The sequence below is a fragment of the Pipra filicauda genome, unplaced genomic scaffold, assembly GCF_003945595.2.
Source record: "Pipra filicauda isolate LSUMZ 115617 unplaced genomic scaffold, ASM394559v2 scaffold212_size3012638_pilon, whole genome shotgun sequence".
Classification (NCBI taxonomy): domain Eukaryota; kingdom Metazoa; phylum Chordata; class Aves; order Passeriformes; family Pipridae; genus Pipra; species Pipra filicauda.
Genome location: NW_024104324.1, coordinates 2673237 through 2700597, shown reverse-complemented (window position 1 = coordinate 2700597; position 27361 = coordinate 2673237). Strand labels below are relative to the sequence as shown.

The following is a 27361-nucleotide window of genomic DNA, read 5'->3' as shown; positions in this document are numbered from 1 at the left end:
GACAACTTCCAAAAGGAAGAACAGAGTTTAACCTGATGGCTGAACATCCCCCTGTGGTAAAAAATCATACAACAAATTCAAAATTTAGGAAGTTGCTAAGAACTAAAGGCAAGGCAAAGCCTCAGCTTAAGCAACTCTAACCAAGTGCTGCTGCGTAAGAAGGAAGAGGAAGGAGGGTTCCGCAGATGGGCCATCTCAGCAGCTCCTGTGGCAATAGGGGAAGCCTAGAACACCGAGACTGCTTTAGGAGTAACGCCCCTGCAGGATGAACAGTTTAGATGGTTTACTGTATTTTTAAACCCCACCTTTTTTCCTCCAAAGGCTTAACCCCATTACTAAAGCAGGCTGCAGATGGGGCGAGAAAGGAAAGGAACCAGAGCACTCCAGCCAGAGGAGCCACACACTGAGTCAGACCCCAGCGCTGCAAGCACGGGAGCCTCGCCGGGAAGCTGGACTAGGAGTAGGGATCATTCAAAACGTGTCACACACCAAAAAAAAAAAAAAAAAAAAAAAGGAATTACATCACGGGGAAAGCAGCTTTAAGCCATTTGTTTTACTCTGGTTTCTGATCACCCTCCGGGAGGGGCGGGGGGATGGGGCCAGGGAAGCGCCAGTGCCGCCGCCTCGCTCACTTTAACCCCGCGGAGGCCGGGCTGGAACGCGCCGGGGGGCCCCTCAGCCCCTCGGGCCGGGCGGGGGGGAACGCCACGGCGAGCGGGGCCGGGACTGCGCTGCGGGGCCACGGGGAAGGCGAGGAGGCCCGGCCTGGCCCCAGCCCTGCCCCGCGGGGGAAGGCGGGGGCGGCGGGAGGGGGTGTCCGGGAAGAGCAGCGCCTCCCGCGGGGTGAGGTCGCGCCGGGCGGGCTGAGGGGAAGGGCGCGGGCCCAGGCGGGGCTCTGGGCTCGGGCAGGACAGGGGGCCCGGCCGGCCCGGCCTTACCTCCCTCCCTGCGGCGGGCGCTCCCGCGGGGCCGAGGCGGCGGCGCGGCCCGAGGAGGCTCAGCCCGAGCCCCGCCGGACGCGCCGCCCGCGCTGGGAGGGGAGGGACGGCCCAGGCCCCGCCCCACGCTGCCATTGGCAGCACCTCCTCCTCCAGCACCCACAGGGACCAATCCGCGGCGAGCACCGCACCGGCAGCCTTTTGAAAGGGCACGGCATTTAAACCCGCCTCGGCATTTCTATTCGCTAGTGCAGCTGGCAATCTTCCCCTTCCGGCTCTCTAATTGGTCCACCTCGAGGTTGCGTCACGCGTCGCGCGCCCGCCCGGGCTCGGAGGCCATTGGAGGGGACGAAATTGGGCGGGGAGGGGGAGGTGTCGTCCTCGCGCTAGACGCCCTTCCGGCGCGATGACGCAACGCGCAGCCTAGCCTGGCTCCCAAGATGGCGGCGCGCAGGGCGCGGAGGCCGCGCTGCCGCTGAGAGGTCCCGCGCTCCGGTGCCGTCCCCGCCGCTCCCCGTGGACCCTGTGAGTGCACGGGGCCCGCCCGGGCCGAGACCCGCCGCCAGCGGAACGGAGAGAGGGAGCGGGGACGACCGCGGTGGGGAACGAGCGCCTCCGCGGGCACCGGCAGCGCCGTGTGCGGCAGGCGGGCGGGTCTGGGAGGGGCTGAGCAGAGCTCGGGGCTGCAGGGGACGGAGCCGCGCTCGCGGTCGGCGGGGTCGTCCCAGGTAAGGTGGAAAAAAAGCCGCGATCGAGCTCCAGAACTCCCCTCCGGATTAATGGGGCGCGTAAATAGACAAGGAGAAGCTTTCGTTGTTCTTCCCGGGCGGTGCGGGCTGGGTTGGGATCTTGGAGATGGTTCGTTTGGGATGTTTGCGGGGTGATGGTTTTCATTCATTCCCAGTTCTGTGATCGGAAATGCTTTCGGCGCTTATAGAAGCGGATCATGTCGCGTCGGGCGCTTTCGATGTTAATTGTTTTTTAAGCTGTTTAGATGTTAGGAAGTGAAATAACTCGTAAAGAAGAAGAACCCTAGCAGTAGTAAAAAATAGCGCTTTTTCTAGTAAATAGGATGAGAATGTGCGCTCGTGGCACGGCGCGCTTTTGTTGGTTCTGGAAAAAGTTTTTAGTAGCCATTTCCTTTTTTTTTGGTGACAGTTTTCGTCTGTCTGTAACCGACAACACGCGTTGTGAAGGTCCTTCCGAAGCCATCGTGGGGCAAAGACAGGTTCCTTTATTCTGGAAAAGAGAAAGTTTTTGGAGTTGAGCGAGGTGCTGACTGTCGGCATCGGAGTTTTTTTTGGCCGTTCACGTGATCTCTCTTCCGTTTTCGGAAGAGAAACGTCTGGAAAAGCAACAGCTTGATTATAAGAGTTTTACGTTTGTTTTTTTCCTGTGGCTGTTCAGCACAGAACGAATATGTTGCATCATGTGTTAATCACTATTTGTTATGCAAACCCTTGCAGGTGACTGCAGTAAAATGCATAGTATCTGTAGTTTGTGGAATTGCAGTGCGAGTGGTTTTGTGCCTGAAGGAAATAAAGGCAGCAAGTCTTCATTCTGTCTTTAAATTGAGGCGTGACTGAACATCGGTCATAATTCAAACACCAGAAAGCTGCTGCAGAGCTTTGTGATCCGAGTGTTTGTACACAAAGTGCCGGCTGGCACAGTCTTGGAGTGTAATCAACTGCCTTGTTTTGGGGCTGATTTTAGATGCCTCCTTACCCTGCAGACTTACACCAGTTGTCTTGATTTTGGTATCTGAAGGAACATTGGTTTTGTTACTTTTTTTCCTTCAAGTAAACACAAGTACAGATCACTTTCCAAAGCTTTCTGCCCAGCGGTTGCTTCTCTTAGCACCAGGGATATCGGTGAGAGCAGGCAGGTATTTAAACAGACGTTCAGACTCACCTCACCAATAGGTTTCAGGTTACCAATAGTGAGTAGATCTCCCCCCAGATTTTCAAATCTTGCTGCTGCCATCACTGAATTGTTTTTTCCCTATTCTTATGGACAAAGTAGGTGGAAATTGTTCTACTAAGAAGTAGCAGATATTGTTTATTATACATTCATGAAGTTTCTTTGTTAAATAGAGAATAGCAAGGATAAGCTATGGCTGTTTCTTTGATTGTGTTTGCAGGATATGGGGAGGATAAGGGCAAGGTTATTTATTACTTGTCTTTGAGTACAAAAAAAGTCCTTTCCAATGGGCAAGATTAAAAGCTACTCCACTCCTCTTTGAGTAAGGGGGGGGGAAAGTCCTCTCCATTTTTAACGAAATCCTTTTGTCTTTTCTTAAAGGTCCTGAAGCGACTCTCTGGAGATTCCCTTTTTGAAAACTTAAAAAGCAAGGACAATTCTGTTTTAATAAATGAAGGAGAATAAAGAAAATTCCAGCCCTTCTGTAAACTTGGCAAACCTGGACCATACAAAGCCATGTTGGTACTGGGATAAGAAAGATTTGGCACATACTCCATCCCAGCTAGAAGGGCTTGATCCAGCTACTGAGGCTCGATACCGCAGGGAGGGGGCCAGATTCATATTCGATGTGGGAACACGTTTAGGGCTGTATCCTTTAAACTCATGTTGGTGTGAAATGTTTGTATGAATGGTGGGTTTTCAGAATAAAACGTACAAGAAGTGTCACGTGCTCAGTTAGCTGTTCAACCATTTTTAAATCATTTATAAAAAATTTTTGTGTTTACTTGCCTTTTGATTGAATGTTTTCCTGCACAATTTTTATCCATTCCTTGGATAAACAAGGTTGCAACTGAACCATTTTGGCAACAGAGAAGTAAGATGATACAGACTTGCCAATTAAGGATAACTTTTGTCAGTTATGAAACTCAATGTCTTAGTATATTAATCTGTGTAACTTCTCAAATTTTGAATTTTGCGCTCATTTTTCTATGGATTGTGCATCTGAGACTTCCAACCTCTGCCTCCTCAGTCTTGATTTATGGTGGCTGGTTTTTTGTTCGGTTGATTTGAGATTTACAACTTTGTACATGTTAGTAAGTCCTCCCAACTGTCCCACGCTCTCATAGACAGCCACTTAAATTTTCTACTTCCTATTTTTCTATGCTTCTTTTAATCTCCTTAGTTCTTCGTTTAATAAAATGTGGTGAAAATTAAATTTTACTCTTCTTAAAGAGAAGGTTTTATTTGCATTTGTAGTTGTGAATAGTTAGTACTTTCCTCCACACCAACACTTAAATGTGAAGTGATAATTGTTCTGTTCCTTCATGTACCTACTGCTGGTTTTGACCTTCTCTAGAGCAGGTATAGCGTAACACAAGGATGACCTTGTGTGGATCCTTCTGTGGGACTTTGCACACCTCCAGTAAATGCTTTAGGTATCTACTGCATCTAGGCTGAATCAGTATTTACACAGCTTTAAGGAGGTTTGTGGCTTTTTTTTCCTAAAGCTCCTGTTTTACTTGCAGCGTTTTCTGACTGGTCACTGAACAGCCAATTACTTGAGGTACTTGATAAAGCAGAATCCTTCATGTATGTTTGGTTTTAAATTTGTTTTATGTCCTGTTTGAAAGTCCTTATTCTGCACCACAGACATTATGATACTCTAGCAACTGGAATAATTTATTTCCATCGGTTTTATATGTTTCATTCCTTCAAACAGTTTCCAAGATATGTAAGTATTTAGAATATTGATGACTTAATTCAGTGATTGCACTAGGAATGGACTGCTTGAAATTCTGATTAATCACTTGGGTACTACTGCTGTCCACCCTTCTGAATGAAGGGAAATAAACATTTTGTCTTTTAATCATTACAGTTTCAAATACACTGTTCTTGCTTGTTTACACATTTCTGTTTACACTTAGAAGAATATTGACATTGCAGTTATGTCTTACTGAGACTGTTCTTCGAGAACAGTAACAGCTATAGTGCTGGCACTTCTGTGTTGACTGAAAGGAAAAAAAAAGAAGTGTAATACCATCTTAAAACTACTTGACAGACAATGCTGAACCAGGACAAATTGTGCTTTGGTTTTCTGACCTTGAAATGAAATTTTATAAGATGGATAGTCCTCCAAAATCTGTATCTTTCCTTTGAGAAAGTAAAAGTTTAAATTACCGCTTTATTAAAATTAGAAATTAATATGCACATTAAGTCTTTCCTGGGAGACTTCTGCTGAACTGTTAATGGAAACTGACAGTGCTTTTACAATGCTATACTATATTGCATATCTACACATAGACAACTTTTTGAAAGCACTTTGGTTTTTTAGGTGACAGGAGCCTGCTGTCTGTTCCTAGCGGGAAAGGTTGAAGAAACACCTAAGAAATGTAAAGATATAATTAAAACGGCTCGTAGCTTGCTAAATGATGTACAGTTTGGGCAGTTTGGAGATGACCCAAAGGTAAAAATATTCATGTTGAAATTATTTCATCCAGTTGTAGTCCAGCAAAGTGGCATATGTTCTTTAGAGCACTGGCTGATTTTCAGTTGTTCGAAATTAAATTAGATGTTCAGCATGCATTTATGTCTATTCTGGGTGAAGTGATGGGTAGCTATGAAAGTAATTCTTCCTAATACAAGTAGCTTTGGGAGCTTACTGGAATAATTGTTTTTATAAAAAATTTACATTTTATTTAATGTAAATTCTGATGTTATTTTGCAAATCAAAGGAAATTTGAGTGATGTCGATCAGAGCAAGAAATGTCATCAAGACATAACTCATATTTAACAATCTTAATGTGATTTTAGGAAGCAATTAATAGCAAATCTTAAATAAGAGAACTAGATCTCAGAAGTATTGAGAAGTTTCCTGTATAGGGTATTGACTTAGCAAAACTATGCTTCTCTCAAAATTTCCTTGTTATAAATAACAGAAGTTGCTGAAACTCATGAGAGGAATGTGATGAGAGCTTACATTTTTGTTGTGATTTTGTGTATTCGGCACTTCCGTGCTGTGTCTGATTCAGTTCATTCTGCTGTGGAGAAAAAGGAATTTTCAGCCCCACATCCCCTGTCCTCCCTCAAATAAATGTGAAGAAAAGGTATCTTGGTTTAAAATAATATTTTAAGTTGGAGAGATTTCTGTTCTCCTTGGAGACAAACCCTAATCAAGCAAAAGCAGACAAACATCATTGTCTGGAGGTCATGCTGTGTAGTCACGCTCTACACTAAAAAAAATATCTCTGGGTAAAAGACAGAATAACACTGTGGTTACCTTGTAACATTCTCTAGGAAGAAGTGATGGTGCTTGAAAGAATCTTACTACAAACAATAAAGTTTGATTTGCAAGTGGAGCATCCATACCAATTTCTTCTCAAGTATGCCAAACAACTCAAAGGTAAATTATTGCAAACTGGGCAAGTAATGCCTGTTATTAATTTTCAGAACTTAGTATACGTTAACAGTACAAGAATATTCTATTTCAAAATATTTGTCCCTCCTGATTTTATTTCTTAATTTTTATCTGCTTGTTTTTCAGGAGACAAAAATAAAATTCAAAAACTGGTTCAAATGGCATGGACATTTGTCAATGACAGGTAAGATAGTCTAGGAAGCTTTTTGAAAGTGAAATAGTTACTGTTGCTAACTTTGTTGTGAGATTACATATTTCTTTGACAAAAGTTTCTTATTTGTTTTCTGCTTGTCACATGTTTTCCTTGTCGTGTTCATCATTTTTTCTTTCCATCATTACCATGATAGTTCCATTGACCACAGAATTCAGAATGAGTACAGAAGTAGACTATTAAGAACTTTGCAATTTTGTGGTAGTGATTTAATGCTGCATTAAAAAAAAAAAAAGTTTGAAAGGGCCAAAGCAAATTGTAGATCTCCAGGATAGAAGCTGGTGTCTTGCCCAGTCTGTGATATGTGGCACATTCTGAGAAAAAGAAGTCATTTCTCAATTCCATCATGTTGATCAATGTATTTTTAATGTGGTATTTTGGTAATAGTGAGGTAGCCATTAAATTCAATAAGGAATACGGTTCTTAGCACTAATTTACAATTTCTTTAATAATGAATTTGTAATACAAGGACTACATCAATTAGCAGGAGTGTGTATAGAAACACTTCTCATGTGTAGTGTCCTATTAAAAAAAACCCAACCAAAACAACTCGACACACTTTAGTCTTGTTAAGGAGGATTCCACAGAGCTGGGCAAGTTAATTCACCGAGGATGCTTAAATGTAATTTTTCATTTCCATAGCAAACTCTTAAGAAAATGTGTAAAGTGGCCTGACTGCTCAGAAATGGTAAATACATGGCTTTCAGTCATGGCTACAGCAGTAGAACATCATAAAAAAGAGGTGTATTTCTATTCATGTGCCTGATTTGAATTAGCCTTGTATAGGTTCACATTCTGTAAATATCACCTGAACTGTCCAAATTAATTTGAGGAAAATTAATGTGTATCTCAAGAGATGTTTACTTCAGCTGCTGTCAGTCTTGCAGGTGATGATCTTACAGGTGGAACAAAATTATGGCATGACTGTCACTGCTAAGTTTGTAGTGTATCCATCAAAATTTTGGCACTATTGTACTTGGAATTATATAGTGTTTAATAATTTTTAAAAATGAATAATTAAAGAAAATGCACTTCAGAAAAACACTTGTATGGAGTTGGAGGGATCATTCCAAATAATGCCTAATACTTACCTCTGTTCTGAAGAGGCTGTGTTGTGCTTACTTAATAAGCACCTTGTTAGAAGTTTACTTGTTTTCTAGGATCCTGGGACAATAATTCTGTACTTTGCACTACAGCCCTTTAGAATAGGGGATTCTGTTCTTAGCACAGCCTCAGTGAATTCACAAAAACTCAGCTGGCTAGCTGGATCTAAAATTCATAAGTAGACCATATGTTACAGAATCTACGGAGAGAAAAAAGGGAAAAGAGAGAAAAAGTATTTCAAAATTTAAAATTGGTACCAGGAAATAGTAACTTTGATTATGACAGAAACTTATTGAGTTAATATGAATAATACTAATAATATGAGTTATTTTATCATTAGCTTTAACAAAAGCTATTCAAGAGATAATCTTTACAGCTTGATCTAGAACTCGCATTGACCTTACAAGTTGCTTTACAAGTTCATGTTGGCTGTTCTGTGGGTTTGGGGGTTTTTTCTAGTACTCATTTACATTTTATTGACAAACATTTGGAAACTAAAATCCAGTGTGGGTAGCATTCCTTTACCAGTGCAATGCAGTGACAGCACACAGTTGTGTAGCAATGAACATGAACACTATATTTAATGAACACTACAGGTGAGACTGTAGCTGCCCATACTTGAAATATAATGCTGTCTTTTCCCTCTTTTTCCATATAGTGTTATGTTTTGTGGTTTTAAACCCCAAACTTGATGTTTTTGTGTGTTGTATTGCTTCTGTAGACTGATTCCCTCTCTATTATTTGTGCAAAATTACCTTGTTTCACGATAGTGGTAGCACAGAAACAGCTTAGTTTTGTAAACTCTTCTGTTTAATAAGGCTCTCAATGCCCAAGACATTAAAAGTGTGGTGGGGATTTTATACACTGTTAAAGCTGTTGTACATTAAAGTGTTGTACTTTGACATTTGGGTAATCTTCAGGGTTGTGTTTTGTTTTGGTTTATTTTATATTTTAGTCTCTGCACTACCCTGTCCCTGCAGTGGGAGCCTGAGATCATAGCTGTTGCAGTTATGTACTTAGCAGGACGTTTGTGTAAGTTTGAAATACAGGAATGGACATCAAAACCAATGTACAGACGATGGTGGGAGCAGTTTGTCCAAGATGTTCCTGTTGATGTTTTGGAAGGTATGAAAACCGTTTACCACAAACAGAGGAGTATTTCTTTTAACTGTGTGACCTAGGTCATAAATAAATGCAACTTGCTTTTTATCTAGGTTTTAGTCTAAATAATTATGTGTCGAGTATGTAACTCAGGTAGTATGTGCTATACCTTAACCAGGTTTTAAATTGAACTTACTAGACTGGCTTAATCTAGAAGCATACTTACTCATCATGATTAGTCTTCTGGTTAATATTTGCTTTACAGCTTGGTTAGTTTATAAATCGTCATGGTATGTTTTCAATTTTTTAATGATTCCCTTCTCCCCATTTTAAATGTGACTCTACAAACACTGGAACTAATGGAGCCTGGTTTCCAGTGGTTTTCTCATTGATAATTGACCTCTGACTGAATTATGCTAGGTTAGGGGGTTTTTTGTGAATTCATTATGGGGGATGAATTCAGATAGAGGATGAGTTATGGATCTTTTTTATCAATACAGCTCTCTTAAACTTGTCCTCTTGAGGGAGAGAACCCCAGGAAGTTCATAAAATGAAGCAAGACCTTTCTTGACTCTGTTTAGGAAATTGTGGTCATGTGGCCAGTTGTTTGTCTTCATTAAAGTTTTTATTGACTTAGAAGTGTCAGGCTAAGCATCCTTTAGTACCATGAATTACTTTAGAAATATTCTTTAAAAATTTATGGTTGTCACAATCTGGCATTGCATTCTAGGAAATTAGAACACCATGTCTTGCTGTTCAGGTGCTTTAGCCTTTGTTGCTCTTAGAACTTAGGTGAATACCTTACAGTTCTGATTTCTTAAATGGTTACTTGCCTTGGTTTTATTGCAGCTTTTTTTCAAAGTTCCTTCACTTTCAGATAGATCTTCCTCTGAATCCATGTCAAAGAGGGTTGTAGAATGAGAATTTCTGCAGTTTCTGCTATAGCAATAGTGAATGCTTATGGAAAGAGCTCATTTGGCTTTTTTTAGGAAGGTTTTCTTAAGTGCTGTTATTACACCTGGTTATCAGTTGGATCTACATGTTTTCTTGCAGACCTTTAGCTCCTAACGTGTTGGAAGAAGATATTTGGTCCTTTACTTAGCTTCCTGAAACTTTTTTGACTGGCCTAACTAGATGTGTACCTTTTAGCATATAATCATTTTTCACTCCCTTTCTTGCTGTGTTGCAATATTGTTAACATGGTTACCTGGCTCTCCAGGCACACAATAATGATATACAATGTATTAATACCAAGACACTGTGTTTTTCTGAAAGGTGTGCATATACATCTACATATCGTTCAGCATAGGCAGAAGAAACTCAGAAATGCAAGTATAAATTGAAAATTAGTCTGTTTAAAAAAAGTCAAATCTGTGTTCATTGTAACACAGATTTGCAATGAATTTTTCCAGAGTTGATGTCCAGCAAAAAGCATAGTTGATAATTGTGTGTTAAATGTACACTTGTACATGAAAATGGTATAATACTTTGGATTTCTTTTTTCATTATTATTAAGATATCTGTCATCAGATCCTGGATCTGTACTCACAAGGAAAACAGCAAATGCCTCATCATACTCCTCACCAGTTGCAGCAGCCACCATCTCTTCAATCTACACCCCAGGCACCTACAGTACAGCAGTCCCAGCAGTCCCAGAGTTCAGAGCAATCACAGACTCAGCAGCAAAAAGAGTCACAACAGTCAGCACAGCAACAGCAACAGCAGCAAACACAAGCACAGCAATCTAAAAAGCCATCTCCCCAGTCAAGTCCTCCTAGACAGACTAAAAGACCAGCAGTAAGTTGAACTTTAACTTTCAATTTATTTTCAGGCTGATCTGATGCCCACTTGATTTGAAGGCCACAGTGTGCAGCAGACTTGTGTTTGCTTTAAGAATGAGCCTGGTAATTAATTTTATATGGTAGATTTTCATTGGTTATAGAGCAAGTATGTTAATGCAGAACAGCCTTTACAGGTTTGGCATATCACATTCTTATTCCACTTAAGGCAAAACCAGTGGAGAAACAGCATGAGCTATTAAGGTTCTCGGTGTTTGTGGTTCTGTGCTATCAAACTTTCTTGTTTTCTCTATTAAGCAGGCATGGTTTAGGGAAGGTTTCTTGTGCTACACCTGAATGTAGAGATGTGCATAATGATGATGAAGACGTTGACTCTTTGATTGCAAATTTTAAGAGAACAGTGGCCTCTAAAATAAAAGTGTGTCAAAATTCCTAAAAACAGACTTTCAAAATAATCTAATAACAGTAGAAGCCTAAATATTCATCATACTTTAAAGTCTCACTTTGTCCGTACTATCACTTCATAATAAGTGGTCCATTAGCAGTTGGATAGTATCACAAGTACTCTGAGAGCTTTTCCACAGTCATCAAGTTCAAATTAACCTTTCAGACTTTAATCTACACTTTTTAGGATTATTTTTTATTCACTTTAAAGTTATCCCAAGAAAGGGCGAAAGTGTTACCCAAATCTTCTTGCATGTACTTAGCAAGAGGAGTGCTTTCTGAAGTAAAATCTTTGGAACAAGTCTATGTAGGAAGTAAATTTTGTACAGCTTTTACAGCTTTTGCTCTAACTTGTAATTAATGTGGGCCCAAACTAGAGAACAGACATTGGGGGGGAAAATAATCAAACCAACCTAAAAACCAAATAAAACCAAAAACCATGAGGAAGCAGCAAATGCTCGAATGCTTGAATGAAATGGATTTGGAAGGGTGCAGCATCTTCAGGATAGCAGCCTCCCAAAAAAGACAAAAACGAAACTCTGTAAAATGTTGATCTTGTAATTGCAAAATACAGCCTACTACAGGAAAACACCTGCACTGAAATTTTTAGTTGTTTCACTGAACTTTAGCACTGTGCAGGATAGAAAGCTGATAACGTGTTAATCAGCTTGAAAATTGTGAGAGCTCTTCATAGGTATTGTGTATTTCTTTTCATGCTTTTATGCCATCAGCACAAATTCTGTTTGCGTTGTCAGACCTCTAGGGCAGGGAACTCTCTTGGCACATCAGAAACTAGCAATAACAATTTGGTTTTTTTTATGTGCATCCATTGGATGTTGTTATGAATGCCTGTTCATTCACGTAACGGCCTTTACAGTACTACTGATTTTGCCCCATCACATGTTCTAATGAACTACCTCATGGAAAAAAGTGATGCCTTTTGCATGAATACTATCTGTTGTTCTTTAACAACCACCTTTGGTCAAACCATCAGAGAAACTTAGCTTTTCTTGAAATTAGTTTGAGGTCTATCACCTAAAAATTAAGGAAGTAAATAGCACAGAGAAAAAGTTAAATCCTAGTACACTGTAGTCATCCACAACAAATAAAAAGCAAACGGGGAGTCAACAGGAGTTTTGTAGGAATGCAGAACAAACAGCACGAATTGGAGAAAAGCAAATATGGTGATCTGAAATTGTTCTTTTTCCAGGAAGCAGTCTGGGAGAACACGATGTGTGGTGTTTGAAAGATTTACTTGGTGCTTCTAAAATGTTCTTCAGTTAGATGTACCATAAACCTTACTTAAAAATCTTTGCCTCCTTCTGTAAATTCTTTGCATGACATCTTTGGTTTGTGCAGAACAGAAATACACTTTGTTCCTGGAGGCCAGATTTTCAGTTTACAGGAACTCTTATAACTCTGTTACCTTCTGCTGAGCCAGGATACATTCAAGCAGCTGAGGCATTGGCCCATGACTTACAGACCCACACCAGATGTCTAAAGCATCTACACATCCTTTGCATCTCTAGTGGCGAAGAGTGCTCAAACTTTCAGTTGATTTCACTAAAAATATATTATGAATCATTAGATGTAAATAGTTCATTTAGTTGGATTAAACTAGAAATTGTTAGTGGGAACAATTTTAATGCACTAGAAATAGCAGTGAAAGAGCAGCTCCATTGTGGTTTGAATTGAGCTGAAAGTATTAAATATCCATCAGAATGCTAATAAATAAGGTTGATTATTATTATTTATTATGACCCTGTGATGTCCTGGCTGGGCAAATACAAACTACAGTACAGTAGAAGGACCAAATAAATGCTCATCTCTATTTTAGCAGCCACAATTAGAGGTGATTTAAATGTTTATAGATTTTGGTTTTGTTGCTGCTTGATTCTTTTTTTTTCTTTCTTTTTTCTTTAGCATAAATACAGTTTAAACTGATGTTTGCTTTTCTGTCACACGAGTTATTTGACTTCAGTTGCTTCTTGTTCCATTCTAATGGTGTACCTCAATTATGTTATTTTTTGAACATTGTTCCATGTTAACAAATGCACAGTAATTTAATTTCTTATCACCCGATGAACTGATTTCACAGAATGACTGATTTTTGGAAAAGGTCCAATCAGTAGTGGAGACTTGCTTCTGTTTGAAAGTGCAGGAAGAGCTGATGTTTGTGTGCAGCTTTACAGGCAAGGAATTAGTTTAGTGCTAGAAAGTCAAGAAAAGACCACCCAAGTAAAATGAAGGCAGCAGATCAGTTTGTGAGAGTCACCAAGAAAAAAGTATGTGCGTTTGAAAGATAAAGATTGTCCTTAAAAAGCTGGAAAGCAGCTGGAAGGTGTCTGGAAAATTGAAATGACTATCAAAGGAATATAAGAAAGAGGTTGCCTCAAGCAGGCAAAAATGGGACAGCAAAATTTTTGAGAATACCTATCAGAATTAAGGAAAATTTGTTGTTTAAGTTGAATTGAAATGTATGTCCATTCTTGCTGTGGAAAGTGAAGGCAACAGAGCAACAGTTTGTGAAGGTAAAGCTACTAGAGGTAAACAGTCCCTTGAAAAACCCTTTTCATTGAAAAAACGAAGAAGCTGTGTACCATGCCCCTCTGACCTTTATCATTAATTTTAAATACATTTGTACTTAAAATTTCAGTTAAGTTTTCTGCTTTTCTCTGAGACCATTAAGTCGTCATCTCAGTGGGACTGTGTAATCTGGAAAGATTTTTTCTTACTCCATTATCTGAGATTCTTTAAAAAAACTACAATACACCAACAACCAAACAAACAAGAAAAAAGCCCAACCAAAAACTTGTGATTGGAAAGATGATGTGAGATTTTGTGGGTTTTGCTCAGAGTGCATACATTTTTTTTGCAGGCATTACATTTGGGCTTTATACAATGCTTTCCATCTGAAGGCTTCTGAAATGTTCTATGCTGTGCAACACTTTCACTGCCCTCCTGTCTTGGTAAATAAAGCATAAAGACCTGAAGTGATTTTGGCAAAGGTTGACTGACAGGTCAAAGCAGAACCTGGAATAGAGGCCAGGTCTCTTGTTTTCAGCTCAGTGAGCAGCGTACCAGACCATGACAGATGAGCAGTGGATGATAAGTACATTAAATGAGATGCAATACTCCACAGTGAGAACAGCAGAAAATGCTGTCTCTAAAATACCTGCTATTTTTCCAGTCATCTCATTCTGCCAGTTGAGCTGGGCTTTGCCAATGTGATTTGAGTTTATTCAGTGTTTGTCTTGCATCTGTCTAAAGACACCATAGAATCATTTAGGTTGGGAAAGAGCTTTAGGTCATTGACTCTAACTGTTAATGCTGCACTGTCAAGTCCACCACCAAACCATTTCCCCAAGTGCCACATCTACATGTCTTTAATACCTTCAGGGATGGTGACTCAACCACAATATCTGACCACCCTTTCCATGATGAAATTTTGCCTAATATCCAATCTAAACCACTCTTGGAACAACTTGGGTCTGTTTCCTCTTGTCCTGTTTACCTGGGAGAAGAGACTGATTGTAATGGTCTTATTTTAATCTTTTTTTTTTTCCCCTCTCCAAACAGGCTGTATCTCCAAAAGAAGAAACAAAGACAGCAGGTAAATATTAGTATTCTATTCATATTGCTTCCATTTTGCTGTTTAAACTAGAATAAGTCATTTGCTGACATGCACTTTGTTTACTTACAGGCTTGGCAATTCTAAACTATTTTGATCCTGATAATGCATCTTTAAATATATACTTTAAATATATTTTTTAGAAGTTCCTAGCTGCAGAATTTGAAATAATTGAGTATAACTGTGCCTCAAGGGTCTCATAATACAGTCTTAATTCAGTCAACTTCTTCTGAGATGTTTCAACTATTTACAAGTTAAAGTTTTGGGCTAGAAAACATGTACTTGCTCATCTTCAGTTACATACTGTTATTGGGACAGTTTGTCTCTAGTTAAAGTTGTTTGGACTTGTGGGCATGGGTTCTTTTGGAAGACTTGTATGGGATACTTGATGCCACTTTATTTATACAAAGATGTTGATTTTATTTTTCTCTATTAAACATACCTAGTATATAGGATTTCCACTGTACTTCTGTATAGTGTAATATGATGTGATAATCATTAGTGTGAGACCAGAGTTGGAATTTGGAAAATATTGCAGAGCAATAACCAATTAGGAACTGACAAATGTTTTTTAGAACCACCGCCACCATCTAAAATTTCTAAAATTGAAACTTCACATCCACCAATACCTCCTGCACATCCCCCTCCAGGTAAGCTTTTATTTTCTTCAGCACATTTACTCTTGTTGTTAATTGCCTTGCTTTTCATCCAGGTCATGGTAGGTAACAGTGTGGGGGCAGGGGATTGTTGCCTTGATTAATCAGCTTGGCAAGTTAAAATGTAAGTTCAATAAGCTCTAGAGGGAATTTCATGTTACTAGCACAGGCTTTTCCAGACAGAAGTAAAAAACTTATGATGGAAACAAGACTATACTGGGTGGACAAGGGCAAAACAAAGCTGCAACTCTTAAAGGCCTAGGAGACTGAAACTAATTGTCAATAGCAGGCAAAAAGGGACTCGTGATCTCAAAAGGAAGGCAGATGCCATATTAGATTACTAGATGGGCTTCCAGCTGTCCTGTAGAAGTCCTCCGTGCATCTGTATTCCTATACATCTCTAGTATAGGAATTCTGCAGGTGTGTCACTTCTAAATACAAGGAATGTGTTCTTTGCTGCACATCAGAAGACAACTTTTATCTGCCAGAGAACAGTAACACTGCACACATGCCTTATGTTTGCCAGATAAACTGTACTGTTGTAAAAATGTGCTTCCAGCGCCTTGATGCATTAGCTGTCCTTCCAGTGACCCTTAAATATGACATAAATATTTTACAGACCACGGTCCATAATGTAACTGTAAGATGACAGCTCAGAACAGGAAAGTACAAGAGAGAGAAGCAGTGCTCTGAAATACAGTAGGACCGTTTTTCCCAGCTGTTAAAATCTAATGAAGAATGGTTTTTTCTAAATACCATGTTCATTATTCCTTCACTTGTTAAATCTTGAATGCACATCTTGCATCCAGAATGGTTCTGAAAATAAGCAAATGGAGAAATTACTGCCTGCTATAATTTAGGAGCTAGAAGTCATTGAAATCATAGGTACTGCAGCCAGCGTACCCACCTTGCATGGTTAATTATGTGGCTGTCCTAGGGGATGACTTTGCTGTTAAAATTATCACTGTTTAGATAAGGTAAATCCTATGTAGGCAGGTAATAGATTTATTTCCCTTGTTACCTAAAATTTTCCTCTTTGAATTTGTTTCTACAAAAATATGATTGTATGAGCATTGAAACATTTTCAGAATAGTCTTTAAAGGGCAACTCTGCGGAAAAATAAGGTGAAAACCAAGAATGCATATTGACAAAATTAACACAAGTACTAGGAGATGGCTTTATCTCAATTTTTGTTTCACACTGACAGTTTAGTATACCACCGGAAACGACTGCCCTATACCTCCTTCTAAATAACTTTTCTTACTGAACAATGTTTTAGATGCTTATATATATGAGCAAGATGGATGTCAAGATGCCCCAAAATCTTTTTTGTTGGCCATTTGAATACTGACTCTGTCCATACAGAGAGGTTGCTATTAGGTCAGTCATCCTAGGGGTATTATTTACTTTATAGAGTCTGCATTAAGGGGGGGGGAATTCTTATTTAAAGAGAAGACAGCTTAGAACATGTCCTTTCCAGAAGTGACCAAGTGTAATTCTTTAAAATGCTGACCTTTTTATGAACTTCTCCAGAGTGTCAGGTGCTGAGTTCCCTGAAACTAATCAGTGGAACAAAGCTGATAAGATTTTATGTCCTTCTTACTTACCCTCCGGTTTTCTTTTTGTCTTTCTTTTGGTAAACAGGTGTAGAACTGAGTGTTAAAGACTTGAGACTTTGGTCTGTGTTCTCAAATAATATTTCCCAATATGGGAGGCAGGTGAAGTGCAGAGGGTAATCCCAGGATACCTCCTGGACTATCAAAGAGGTAGAAAGGAGGCCTAGACTAAAAAAGATGGAAGCACTGATCAAAAGATTTTTGGTACCTTGGATCCCATGACTTTTTAAATCCACTAGTTGTGATTCCGTCCATCCAGTCTGCTAATTCTGCTGATTGTACAACAATATGTAAATTACAAAAAAATAGTAATAGGAAAGGAAGCTGAATTTAACTATTAGAATGGGAAAAGCTGACCTTGAAGCTTTGTTAGGCAGCTTAGTTGTTTTTCAGTGACCTAAGAAGGTCTGACTGGATACCATGTGGCATTCAGAGACATAGAGAATTGAGTTCTCTTTTGCTATGTTAACTGGAAGAAAAATACAAAGTATTGAGAAGCTGTTATTGCCACTTCAAAAAAATAAATGAAATTTTCTTTTCCAGAGCGGAAGCCTCCTTTGACAACTGCAGTTTCAATGGGAGAACCAGAGCAATCTACTACTGTGGACTCAGTAGATATGCCAAAGGTCCAGATTCCTCCCCCTGCTCATCCTGCCCCAGTACATCAACCTCCTCCTCTGCCACATCGTCCCCCGCCCCCACCCCCCACCAGTTATATTACAGGGATGTCTACTACAAATTCTTACATGTCAGGGGAGGGTTATCAAAGTCTTCAGTCAATGATGAAAACAGAAGGACCAACATATGGAGCTTTACCACCGGCCTATGGACCACCAACTCATCTACCATATCATCCTCATGTCTATCCTCCCAACCCTCCACCACCAGTTCCACCTCCTCCCCCTGCTTCTTTCCCCCCACCCAATATTCCACCTCCTACTCCTGGATATCCTCCTCCACCTACATACAATCCTAATTTCCCACCTCCAAGACTGCCTCCAACTCATGCAGTACCACCTCATCCACCTCCAGGGCTGGGAATGCCACCAGCTAGTTACCCCCCGCCTACTGTTCCCCCAGGTGGACAGCCACCTGTCCCACCTCCAATTCCACCACCTGGTATGCCACCTGTAGCAGGACTGGGACGTGCTACGTGGATGAGATAGCATGAGGTAATTTGCACGATACCTCTATGTTGACTAGGCAGGAGTAGCTAGCCAAAACCTACATTGTAAAGATGAAGAGGAGGGTAATCTGTATAATTTAGATGAAGAAATGAGAGTAAATGAAAATTTAGCTGATCTGTTTGCAGTATTGTTTATGGTGAGTTATATAGGCTTTTAGATTTTAATCAGCTTTGCAGTATCTATTCTAACTTTATACATTTGACTTAAGTTTAAATTGTCTTGACTTATTCCAGCACTGGATTACTTTGTACTAGCAAAACCAGCCATATTGGCTCAATTATATCAGTAAGAAGAAAATTTCCTTCTAGAAATCAGTGCCTATTTTTGAGTATCAAAATAGCCAGATACCATGATATGTGATCTATAATAAGAAACTTCATTTTTAGTAATAATTAAAAGAACATGATGTCAAGCATGAAAGCTGCTTTATTTAAGGGAGATTCTGAATGCTAGCTGACTGGAATAATTTTGAGGTGTTTGCCTTGCTGATAGTTTTGGTTTGGAATGTACTGGTATCTTAAAATATTGTATGTTTACACCTATTTGCAAATTCCTGTACATAATATATATATTTTCTAAGTGTTGAAGTCTGAATGTAACAGCCTACTGTGATGTACATCATAGTTATAAATGGGACTACTTTGTTCACTCTACCCAAATAAAATTGGTTCTGAATTTAGTGGATTTCCAGATTCTTCATATTAGTTCAGAATTCACAACTGTGGTACTTACTGCAAGATATTTCAGCAGTGGTCTCCCAAATCTTATTCATCAGTTTATTTAAAAAGAATGTATTTTATTTTATTCAGCTAGAAGTATACACTATCACAATCAATTTCTTACTTCATTTTTACTAAAATATTTCAAATGAATGTTTTACACACATTATCAAAAAAATCTGTACTATTACTTTCCCTCCCCAAAAAAGCCAGAGTGGTTCAATAATAGGTAAAAACGCGTGCTAAGGTCTAAAGAATTTTGCTATATACACAACAGCAGGTGCTAACTTTTCCAGTTCATTGTAATTCATATACAGAAAATATAGCAGGGCTGTAAGATCACAGGTTTAACAGAAATCAAACTTTAAACTGATTTCTAAAGCAGCACAAATAGACTTTCCCCACATTATGAAAAATATACAATTTTATCACTTTACAGTCATGCACTTTGAAAAAGATCAGTAGTACTCTTCCCCCACAGTTTCTAGAAAGATAAAAGGTCACTTTAACACTGATTTCTTTTAATATCTAATATTTGGATAAAAATGTGCCATTCTCAAACAAGGTTGTGCTCGGCAGTCTTATCAAGGTGCGAAGAGCCAACTGAAGCTGGTTACACTGCAGCATTTCAGGAACTGTTAGGAAAATGCTGCTTACTTCAGTCACTCCAACAAAAGTCAAGGATGTGATTTTACTTTTCTTAAGCAAGCAAAGTCCTTTTGTAAACAGTGGATGCTTTCTTTGCCAGAGGATTGCAGAACCCAGGGCTTCAATCTTGAGGAAATTATCTTGGGCTATTGTGCCAAATATATCAATTTAATGGCCACTATTTCAAGGGATGCTCTCCTCCAACTTAATGTACAAAGCTCCTCAGGTAGTTTTCACTGGAGACTTAGCACATAGTGAATTTAAATATGCTTATAAAATACCTTTTTAAACAGCTGAAAATTCAGCACCCAAGTCATCCCGTAAAGTCATTGATCATCATTTTACCCCAGGAAGACACTTTATAGCTCAAATAGAGCTAAGTATGATGAGTAGCAAGCCTAAAAACCTCCGAACAGTAACACCCCAAGGTACAGCACTGTTGTGTTCTTCTGCAAATTCAGTGATGCACATCTTATATTGAAGATGATGCTGCCAAATAGAATCTTAAAAAATCAATGGGCGGTACCCTAAGTATAAAGGTTGTTCAGATGAATTGCTGGCTACCCTGTAAACTGGCTCTCCAGGATTACTGAATTGACCTCAATCGCAGCACTGTTTCCCCTGTAGGTGAGATCTGCAGGTAGAACAAAACAAGCTTTGCTTGAAGTCATTGAATAGACTTTGAGAGAAATTTGATAGCAGGAAATATATGAATGGGAATTACATAGCTGGTGAGACCAGTAGTCTGATTAATGTAGCTCTTCTCTTGTTGAGAGGACCTGCTAGCCTAATATACCCCTTAAACAGCAAGCATGTCATCAACACAGTTAACTCTCTTCACGTGCTGGCAACATTTGCGTTGCTTTAGTTAAAATTCACTGACAGAAATTAACCTTGTTCCAAATAAATTCTCTGCTTAATCCAGTGATTAGATGCCATCAAAATTAAAATGGGCTTTCAAGCAGATAGATTAAAGTAACCCTGTTTGACATTAGATGTTAAGAAAGAATGATGCCTCTGCTTTGCATCACCTTTTCTGGTATGGAAATCTCAAGGTACAAATTGTACAGCAGGAAGACAAGTAATTGTCAATGGTGACTAGAAACTGGAGGTCAAAACAGAAAGCAAAGATGGGGAAATCCAGAATCCTCTAAAGTTCCTGTGCCTTAAGGACACAGTCAGACTCTAGAATGGATTTTTCCAGACTCCATGGGATGTAAATACCATTGGACTGAGAGCTAGCTAGCTCAGTGTTCACTGACTGAGCAATAGTAAGAAATCTACTGGTGAGCGTGTGAGTGAGAATATGCGCTTGCGTTTCGGGGGTGGCTCTTGGTTGTTTTTAAATAACCTACTTGACTGTTACATTTTTATTTCTGCAATGAATAATGACATGGTTCTTACTCTTATGGGTTACTGTGTATTTCGGTTGTATTCCTTCTCTATTTTTTTTACTGGTTACAGGTTTCGGCTCTGACACTGCAAATTCTTCACCCAGGCAGCTAGTTTATTGTACGCCATAGGACCAATTACCTTTCATAAGTTGCAGCATGGGCTCCTTGGTATTGTATCGGTGCTCCTTGTTAATACAATACCACAAGTCAAGAACTCAACTGGTAGAACAAATTAATTTAAGAGGAAGAACCTGTCCAGCTAATTCAGCTGTCTGTAGCTGTGACTGATTCTTACAGAGAATAAAAGGAAAGGAATGGTGTTTGAGGTCATTACATCTTCAAAATAATCACTAAAATCAATGCAACTTTTGAAGAGGAGGCTTTGATCTTTTCACATGCCTGTCTTTAAAATTATGTTACAGAAATGAGTTCTAATAACGAAGCCCCGCTTCCTTGGACTATTGGGAAAGAACATCTAATGAAATACAGGGACAGCTGCTGTGACAACTTGGAAAAGGAGGGAGTCAAATTCTTACAACTACACAGGCAGCTACTCCACAATAGCAAAATATAAGTCCTATTGTTTTATATACAACCATTTGAAGAAGGAAAAACTCACTTGTTTTGGTTCATTCACAAAAATAAAGCTTGAATGGCAGGAAGCAGTCTCACCTGACAGCCCGTGTTTATGGAGTTTTTATTCAGCTCTGCAAGGTTGTTGTTTGGTTACCTTACACAGGAACCAGTATAGGTGAGGGATCCAGCAAGAACATTAAAAAAACCCACCCAAATCTTCCTTATGTGAAAGATGAGCTGCTCTTGAAGATCCTGTGAAAGCCATAAGCACTGCTAGGATGGCAGTTTCTGCTGAATTACTTTGTAGTGAAAGCTTTACAGGAAAAGTGTTGCCATATTTGTAGGGAATACTGGTGTGTGGCTAAATGACTTCATTCACATTACAACTGCAGAAATCTTGTGTCATTTGTTCATGAAAAATAGTTCATTAACAGCTGATACAGAGTCTCAAGCTTTTCTGTACGCTTGTGTGATGAGCACCACCATACAAAGTATGGTGGTGCAAGTGTTTTTAGCTTGCCACTCAATGTTTTACACAGAGCCTTGTGAAAACAGTTGCATGTCATTCTTCAAAAGAAGGACCTCCAAAAAAAGTGTTAGCAGCTCATGAACTTGGCAGGCAGTAAGTAAGCCAATGAATTTGACTTGCATTTTCCTTGGAAAGTGCTGCCTGGAGCCACTAACCCAGCTATGAATCACTGACAAGTGGGTGGACAGGAGCAGTACAAATGGTGACTTCTCCGCAGGTCAAGGGTTCTTCTTGTTCCTCTTAGAAATTCTCTGGAGTTAGTTAATTCTACAAACAGACCATTACAACAAAGCAGATTTGGACTACAATACAAATGATGCAAGTCTGGCATTATTGGATGGTTACCCATTGAACAGTAGTTCCAGAGCACCACAGCCTGGAAATCAGGCCTTTAGCTGCCATATTTACACTATTGTTACAAAAAAAAGCTGGGAAAAAAAAAAAAAAAAAAGAAGAAAAAGGAAACCCTGAAAAAAACTCAACCCCAAATCCTAAAGAACAGGCAGCCAGAAACACTGAGCTCTGCCTCTTTAGTCTTCACAGAATCCATCACTTCCAGTCACCAGGATGGTGTTCCTACAAGGGACCCTTGAACTGGTTTCCTGACAGATGTTGCCTGATGGAGGGTTTGGAGCTCGCAGCATCACCCAGCTTTCGCCAGACAACCTGTAAGAAAAAATAAAGTCATGGGGGAGAGAAGACAGGGATTAAAAAACCCCAAACATCAAAGCCTCTGAGGAATTGCAGTATTTTTTTAATTGCAATTGAAGTCAAAACCAGCCCTTTCCTGGATCTGGGCTGCAATTCTCAGCAGGGACACTGGATGGCATCTGTGCACCACTTTCCAAGAAAAGAAACCATTGATGCATTTTTCTAATTAGTCCCTCTTGAAATTAGAACCGTTTTTGCCTGGGGTAATAGTATAAAACAAATACACTAGATTCAGAAGTTAAGTTCAATGGAAGGTCAACCCTGCCATGCTCACAGAAAAGATGCTACCATGAACAGAAAAGATAATGAAAAAGATAATGATTAAAATTATATACACATGACTTTCTAAAAACATACATTTTATCCCTCTAGGGCCACTGGGGTAAGGGAGACTATTTAAAAAAAAAAACAAACTGCAAAACACTGCCTTGAATCTACATAAAATGAATATTTAAAGAAAAAACAGCTGATGAGAGACAAATAGAAACGAGTCAATTCTGGAGGATGAAGTTATGGTATTTTACCTTTCCCCTAGCATAGCTATAAGGGACTGTGGCATCAATATCCTAAAAAGCAGGCTTTCATTTACTCTGCTTATAGGGATCCAGCAACCAAAGTGAAGTGCCTCCGCCCTTGCCAAGGATGCTCGGAGTGATTTAGCTCTGCAAGATGCACTTGTGTTCTTTCTACCCTCCTTTTAGGATTGAGGTGTATTTCAGAATTTAAAACAGAGCATTAGGCTCCTCTCAGCTGCTGGGAGGCACTAAATGATGCCACTTGGGCTGACCTCCAGCGTGGGCTTTAAAAAAAGAAGGCTCATAAGCATCATCCTCCCTGCTGTGGGCAGTTGAACAGCACATCCCCAACTGTAGGCATCGTGCAGCTCGGGCTGTGCTCTAGCAGAAATCCCAAACTCTTTGTTCAAAGCCAGAGCGTGGCCAAGGTGCTTTGAGGCTGGAGGCAATGCCACGACAGCAGACACCCAGCAGACACCTCAGAGCAGTGGTTTGGTACAAACACCATACAGGATGTGGCCAGCTCAGTTAACAGTGTGGTTGCCCAAAACATTGGCAGTGCTAATAGCACCCCACGTATCATAACAAGAAAATTCTCCCTCTGATGTTATCTTATGGTTTAGGCTCAAACCCATTCAAGCTGTTCGGCTTTAAAGATGGCAATCAATTGCTGCTTGGCCCAAACCACATCCCTAACGGCACAGGTGGAGACAACTGCTAAGAGGACTCTCCTAGCCAGGGAGAGCCCCGTGCACATCTCTCGGTCAGCTACAAGAGCTACTCCACAGCCTTGAAGGCAGCAAAGTGGGAACTATCTGCTGAGCAAAGGCTGCTCCGTGCAGTGAACAAGGCATTCATGTTACAGACACCCAAAACAGTGGTCAGCAGAGCCTCCACTCTTCCCTTGTGCCTGTAGGCCTCACAAGGCTTACACACAGCAGATCCCTGCTCCTCCATACTTCTAACAAATGACCACAAAAGGAACCCCAAGAGTTGCTGAGAGGAGTTATTACATTGCACATTTCACGAACAATCGCCTTCTCCTTTTCACTTAGGTCTTCTTCATAATTGTCTTGCATTTGCCTGTCCAGATTTTCATGGACCTCAAGGACCTACAAAAAAACAATATTAAAAAAGCATTATGATCCTCAAATAATTATTTGTGTCCCTGAGAACACCATTAACAAGTATTTAAACTGGCAGGATTCACAAAGCCTCAAGATGAGCAAAGACGAGCGTGACACCAAGCTCAGCACCTCCATCCTCCCTGTTCCCCTGCGATGTCCTGCCTCTGTCCCACCACCTGCATGTTGTTGCTGCTGCCACAGTCCTGGGGGACCATGTGACAATTGGCAGCAAATTGCCTGTGTCCACAAGCACATCTCTTCCAGGAAGGCTGCTGGTAGCCCCACGTTCCAGGCAGCTCCCCAACAAGGCAGCCCCCCAGCGATTTGTGCTCCCTCCTTTCCTGTCTTTCACAGGAGTAGGGCTACTCTACTCCCTCCTACTAATCCAAGTCATGGGGCAACTGCAGTGAGCCCAGGCCAGCAGCCTTTAGGTCTGACGGTGTTTTGGCCTTCAGGGAAAGAAGGGAACAAAGGTTTGTACCACTGAAAATCCCACTGTGCAGCTGAAGTGTGTGGTCTTCGATCAGCCACGAATTTGCAGATCTTAAACAAACATGGCTAATTTCACTCACCTTTTGGCTGAAAATTGTTTCTAACTCAGTTTCTCAAGGGAACCCCTTGGAGGCCCACAGTGACAGCAAGAGTTGGGCTGTTATAATAGAACCCTCGGACCCTGAGATGCCTATGTGATTCCCAGCTCTTTCCCACTCCCCCTTTGAACTGGTTGCAGCCAGGCTGTGAAGGGGACGGAAACAGGATGGGGAAAAAAACTACTGCCTCCCAGGCCCCTGCGTGATGACTGCAGCTCTCTGAAGGTGCCATCCCCATTAAGTGCCAGGATGATTCCGGGCCACCATCTCCTTATGCCACGGGTACCCTCTGAAGATGGAGCTGATCACTTCAACACCCTGAGCTTTACTTGAATCTCCATCAGCACCACTTCCACTCACAATGCACACATGTAAAGGTAAGGGCCTTGGCCAGAGCTGGCACATGAGTGCATTGCCTGCACACACCCCTCCACCCAGGATTGCAGACACAGCTACGGAGTAACACCAGCTGCTCAGTGAGTTCATCTGGTGCAAATACTGATGACCCCAGACTGCACCCACAGTGGTGATGCCAGGCACATGCCTGAAGCACCCTACCCACAGGAGACTCTAGGGGAACGAGGTATCACTTTTCCCTCCTGCTCGTGACTATGGGGCTTTTCCCATTATATTCATAAGATGAAAGCACTGCGAAAAAATGGAGACTTGGCTGTAAAGGACAGGAAAACCTTGAAAGGGAGCGAGAGAAGGATTTGAGACTCTCCAAGGGGGCTCCACTCTGTGGCTCGGAGGGCATCTCCACTGGGCACTCCCAGATCTGGGAAGAAGCAGGTTTCCTTGAAGAGGTAGAGAGGTGACAGCTGCAGTAGTGACATGCCAGAGTGACACATCCAGTGCTCATGTTTGTGAGCTCCTGCATGCCACTCAGCCTGGTGGCTGGGCCACACCTGCAGATTTACTTTGGGAAGACAAGTAAATGTGCTGTGAAAGCAGCTCAAAACACTGCAAAAAAATAGTGGAAGCATCCTGCCTGTGACTTATTATCTTAGATTTCAGCTTGGTAAAGTTTGGAAATAGAAGTGTGACTTTTAACCTCTTTGCCTCAAACAGCACTTGGAGACATGCTCCCTGGGCACTGATTCCCAGGCCACACAAGTCTGGTAAGATGCTGCAAGTCTATGTGGTTGTTGTGCCCCACCATGTGCTGCCCACACCCTGCACCTCTACAGCCACTCAAGGGGGAGCCAGGGCCCGCCACATCCCACCTGGGGCACATACTATCCTGGCCACCTCCACAGAGCTCCTCCAGGGAGGCAGTGCCCAGCTGTGGCCAGGTGATCCCTTGATTACAGAACAGAGGCTGCCTGGGGTTAAAGGCAGCCTTCACTTTCCACTGGAAACACATTGACCCGAAGAATACCCCTCCATCACATCAGCATGCATTCAGAGAGCTCCTCTGGATGGGCATATTGCACAAGCTAGGCATAACTCAGTGCAGGACTGCCTCCAGATTTTACTGCTGCCTCTATACACCTCACCCAGAGTTTTGCCACGGGTGAGCAAGGTGGTCAACTCAGTGTGCAGGGTCAGAGCTCCTGGAATTACCCAACGCCATCAAACAGCACAGCACATGGTCTTATTCGCCACAACACATCCATATGCATGTGAAGATGTACGACAGGTGTAGTTGTATGCACAAATATTCCTATACCTCCTAGGGAAGTACAGAGCTAGATGCAGTGGTAGGGTGGTTTCACTCTTTGCTGAGGTGTACAGCAAAGGCTTCTCCATGAAATGGGATACCAGGGTAGATTATCCCCTGGTCTGCTTCAGCACAGCAATCTTGCTGTATTGGAACTGTGCTACAAACAAAAATAGGTCATTCTCCTAGGGCCCTTAACCCACTTGGGACCAATCTTTGCACATATAAGAATTATCTACATCCTTTCTAAGAGGAGAGGAAGGGCAAGAGGGATGCAAAAAGCATGTACGTGCTGACAAAGGGAGCATCTATATTTTGCTAAAGAAGAGGGAATTAATTATTGATTCAGCTGGACTCACACATTGAACTTGCTTGTCTGGAGTCTGTGTGCTTCCGATGCTGGCTGCAAAGCCAGCAGCCTGCAGAATCACATCCTGGCGTGGAGCGCCAGGGCTGCCTGGCTGGCAGCTCAGCACCAGCTGTGTCCACAGGGCAAGCGTCAAGGACAGCCACGGTCTAGGTTAGTTAAAGATCACATCAGCTCCAGCCTCTGCTTCACACAGCCATCCATCTTACAGCCACAGGAGTCTCAGTGGACTAAAATAAACTGGTTTTCTACTACTTGTGCTTAAACTAAAGTCACACTCCTTAGTCCATGAGGTGTGAAAAGGTGGCACAGTGTACTTCTTTCAGTGGAAATGTCTTTTAATAGTGTTAACCAGGCAGAGCTGGAGCTGAAAGTTGATCAGATGGAAGTTATGTTTGTACTTAATTTCCTAATCTCATTTACTCTGGAAACAATCCTGCTTCCCAGGCCCACCCCATGTCTGGGTAGGCCCTTTGTAAAGATGTGTTAGCATCTTGGGT

The 27361-nt window shown here is 41.2% G+C and overlaps 3 protein-coding genes across 7 annotated transcripts in view; 1 reads left to right on the top strand and 2 right to left on the bottom strand.

Moving 5' to 3' along the window:
* SETD3 (SET domain containing 3, actin histidine methyltransferase) overlaps window positions 1–1034 on the bottom strand; it is a 65265-nt gene extending 64231 nt beyond the window's left edge. For both annotated transcript variants that reach the window (XM_027730808.2, XM_039381099.1), the window contains exon 1: window positions 939–1034. The gene's annotated coding sequence lies outside the window, so the exon portion shown is untranslated. The remainder of the gene's footprint in view (window positions 1–938) is intronic.
* Window positions 1035–1357: 323 nt separating this feature from the next.
* On the top strand, window positions 1358–21459 carry CCNK (cyclin K). 4 transcript variants are annotated; one of them, XM_039381109.1, is made up of 12 exons: window positions 1358–1463; window positions 3240–3506; window positions 4509–4590; window positions 5191–5322; window positions 6153–6258; window positions 6400–6457; window positions 8544–8713; window positions 10206–10486; window positions 14512–14545; window positions 15139–15213; window positions 17379–18007; window positions 21206–21459. In XM_039381109.1, exons 2-11 carry the CDS (start codon window positions 3310–3312, stop codon window positions 17999–18001), a joined length of 1758 nt encoding a protein of 585 aa, XP_039237043.1. In that variant the 5' UTR covers window positions 1358–1463; window positions 3240–3309; the 3' UTR covers window positions 18002–18007; window positions 21206–21459. The 4 variants fall into 4 exon arrangements, with proteins under 4 accessions (XP_039237043.1, XP_027586630.1, XP_027586628.1 ...); XM_027730829.2 differs by having other exon boundaries at window positions 20854–21459; XM_027730827.2 differs by lacking the exon at window positions 21206–21459 and having other exon boundaries at window positions 17379–18706.
* The window catches only part of CCDC85C (coiled-coil domain containing 85C), a 108044-nt gene continuing 102139 nt past the window's right edge, over window positions 21457–27361 (bottom strand). The window contains exons 5-6 of the mRNA XM_027730830.2: window positions 24128–24226; window positions 21457–22554 (exon numbers count right to left, since the gene is read on the bottom strand). Of these exons, the coding sequence (XP_027586631.1) occupies window positions 22465–22554; window positions 24128–24226 (189 nt within the window). The 3' untranslated portion in view covers window positions 21457–22464. The remainder of the gene's footprint in view (window positions 22555–24127; window positions 24227–27361) is intronic.

Excerpts from the sequence above, each read along its gene's own strand:
- CCNK (XM_039381109.1), top strand. The coding sequence starts at position 3,310 with ATGAAGGAGAATAAAGAAAATTCCAGCCCTTCTGTAAACTTGGCAAAC. Across the intron at positions 6,259-6,399 it reads GTATGCCAAACAACTCAAAG|GAGACAAAAATAAAATTCAA; the intron begins GTAAATTATTGC and ends CTTGTTTTTCAG. Across the intron at positions 6,458-8,543 it reads TGGACATTTGTCAATGACAG|TCTCTGCACTACCCTGTCCC; the intron begins GTAAGATAGTCT and ends TTTATATTTTAG.